The following is a 2,500-nucleotide window of genomic DNA, read 5'->3' on the forward strand; positions in this document are numbered from 1 at the left end:
AACTTATTTTGATGAAGAGGACGATCAATATAGTGACGATAAGGAGGATATCAACAATGTCAGTAACATCATCATCTGAATAATTATACTACTAATAATTCCATGAACACTAAGTATTCAAACATAACGACAGCTTCCACAATAAGGAAAACTATATCAGTAGGAACGGCAACAACGGCAGTGATAATGATAATGATGATATTAGCATCAAAATCATAGCAATGATAAAATGAACTGGAACAGGCTCGATAGTTATGAGGAATATGATTTTACTGATGATTATGATACTGATGGAATTCTAATATCGAAGATAATGATTATCATGGCAATGATGGTAATGATCATAATGATGGTGATAACGATGATAAAGCTAACATTTGTAATGTTAATCAGAGTGATGGGAATCATGCTGCTGATGTTGATAAAGATAACGACGACATGGTGTGTGTGATTCTTGACTGATTGTGCCAATGACTGAAACCCGCTGTCCCCGCAGGCCGGGAACGAGGTGTGGTGCGGTGGCCGCCTGTGCGGGTCCTCCAACGAGATGCAATGCTGCAGTTTCGACCCCTCGAACTGCTGCAACAAGAACAACCAGTACTGCGGCCAGGTAAGACATTCAATGGGAAGGAATCTGGAAACTGATATATATCATGTTAGACTAAATGAATAAGCAAATGCAAATCTCATGTAAGTTAGGATGGATTAATGAGTTCGAAGTCTAAATGTTCATCGCTTTTGCATTTTGTTTCGGTTACTAGAGGGACGAATTAGGGAATGATTTGGTATTCACGTTTAAAAAGAACCAGCGTTGTAAAAATAGAGGCGAGGGAATGGGGGGCGGAGGACTTTGAGACCTTGTCAAAGGATTTACTGAAAGCTGCCATCCTCATTGTCTCTCCAGCCGCTTGACTAATAATAATAATGCATATCTTTTTCTTCTCTGTTAGATCTATTGGCTACCAACATGCCAATGTCATTAAGGCAGTAGATCTATATCATCTTCATACATATAGAAAAAATCATAGTGTTTTGTCTCCATTAGAAAAGTTATTACTTTGACTCGACTGATTTTTTATCATTAATCAGTTAATATATGATAATACCCTGTAGTTCAGTTTTTCGTGGTTTCTAAGATTTAATAGCCTTAAATTTATCTAAGGAGTCTGCTATTGATAGGACGAAGTTTTTTCAATAGCACAACGTTTGACAAGAAAGATCGATGTATGATTCTTCAATCTGAATATCACTGACATTCAGTCGACGGTACACCCGTGCTCACACACTCATTTGTCTTGGAGCCTCGACATATAGATGAGAAAAGGAAAGATAGATAAGTCTCTCTTGACCCGTTCCGCCTCCGGCACCGATGTCAACTGTGGGGGCTTCCCTCGGCGCGATGTTGGAACGAACCAGGGTTTTGATGATGCCGACTTTATCAATGAGATCTTGGAGTCTAATGGAAAGGGGCCATTCGCCACAGCCCTTCGGAGGCAAATGCCGAAGCAAAATATTCCCGTAAGGATGACTCAACCCCGTCAGAGACGTAACGCCACAGCCCATCAGGCGCAAATACCAAAGCAAAGCATTCCCATTGGGGGGGACATGGTTCTCTTGCAATTTTCGGGGCATAAGGCAGTGACCGCATATGAGACGGAGGCGAGGTGCTCTATCTCAAGACACTCAGTATGGGAGCATTTTAAGGCTCCAGACATTCTGCACAACATCCAGACCTTTCAGAATGGAGCTCGTTGTCCATCCATACACGAATGACCTAATCAGGGATTTATATAGCTTTAGCAAAGACTTTTTATCATTGGTTTACTATAACAGAGGCCTCAATTATGAATCATAACTATTGCTAATTAGATTTGATTTTCGAGAATTCTGCATTACTGCTGGAGTGTCATAATCCACAATCACCAGCGTGCATCCGATTCAGACATCGAAATGTAGGTAATGACAAGACACTTCCTTGTGGGACTCCGTTTGCCAATACAAAAAAGTAAGTGACAATGTTCGAAAATAGCTTGACAGAAAAATCCTGTTAGAAATGAAATATTGAATAAAATTAGGCAAACTGCCTCGTGATCCGAAAACATAAGGTTTTCTGAGTGGGCCATATTGCCGTGTCATGTAAGCTTTTTGTACATCTAAAATACTGAAATTAAAAATGTTTTTTTTTTGTCAAATGCCTCACGAACAGAACTTTCCAATTTTACTAGAGGACCTATGATTTTAACGTCCCTTTCGGAACCCGCGCTGCTCGACATCTAGTAAATTTCTAGAATCTAGAAAATGCCATTGTTAACAATTTGTTCCAAGACCTTGCAGAAGAATTTTGTCACAGCAATTTGGCGGTAAAGTGGTTATCGTGTTATTCAAAGGGGTATTATAGCTGCTTTCTCTAACAAATAAAAGAAAAATGATATGCAACACTGAATACCATAGATGTAGTATTAATAAATTTATTGGAAAGATATATAATGGGACTGGTAGA

The 2,500-nt window shown here is 39.4% G+C and overlaps 1 protein-coding gene across 1 annotated transcript in view; it reads left to right on the forward strand.

Annotated features, from left to right (window-relative positions):
- The window catches only part of LOC122253571 (uncharacterized), a 37,550-nt gene that overhangs the window by 13,917 nt on the left and 21,133 nt on the right, over positions 1 to 2,500 (forward strand). The window contains exon 2 of the mRNA XM_043016791.2: positions 497 to 610. Within this exon, the coding sequence (XP_042872725.2) occupies positions 497 to 610 (114 nt within the window). The remainder of the gene's footprint in view (positions 1 to 496; positions 611 to 2,500) is intronic.

Source organism: Penaeus japonicus, unplaced genomic scaffold (genome assembly GCF_977035675.1).
Source record: "Penaeus japonicus unplaced genomic scaffold, GWHDUDI00000001_assembly GWHDUDI00000016, whole genome shotgun sequence".
Taxonomy (NCBI): domain Eukaryota; kingdom Metazoa; phylum Arthropoda; class Malacostraca; order Decapoda; family Penaeidae; genus Penaeus; species Penaeus japonicus.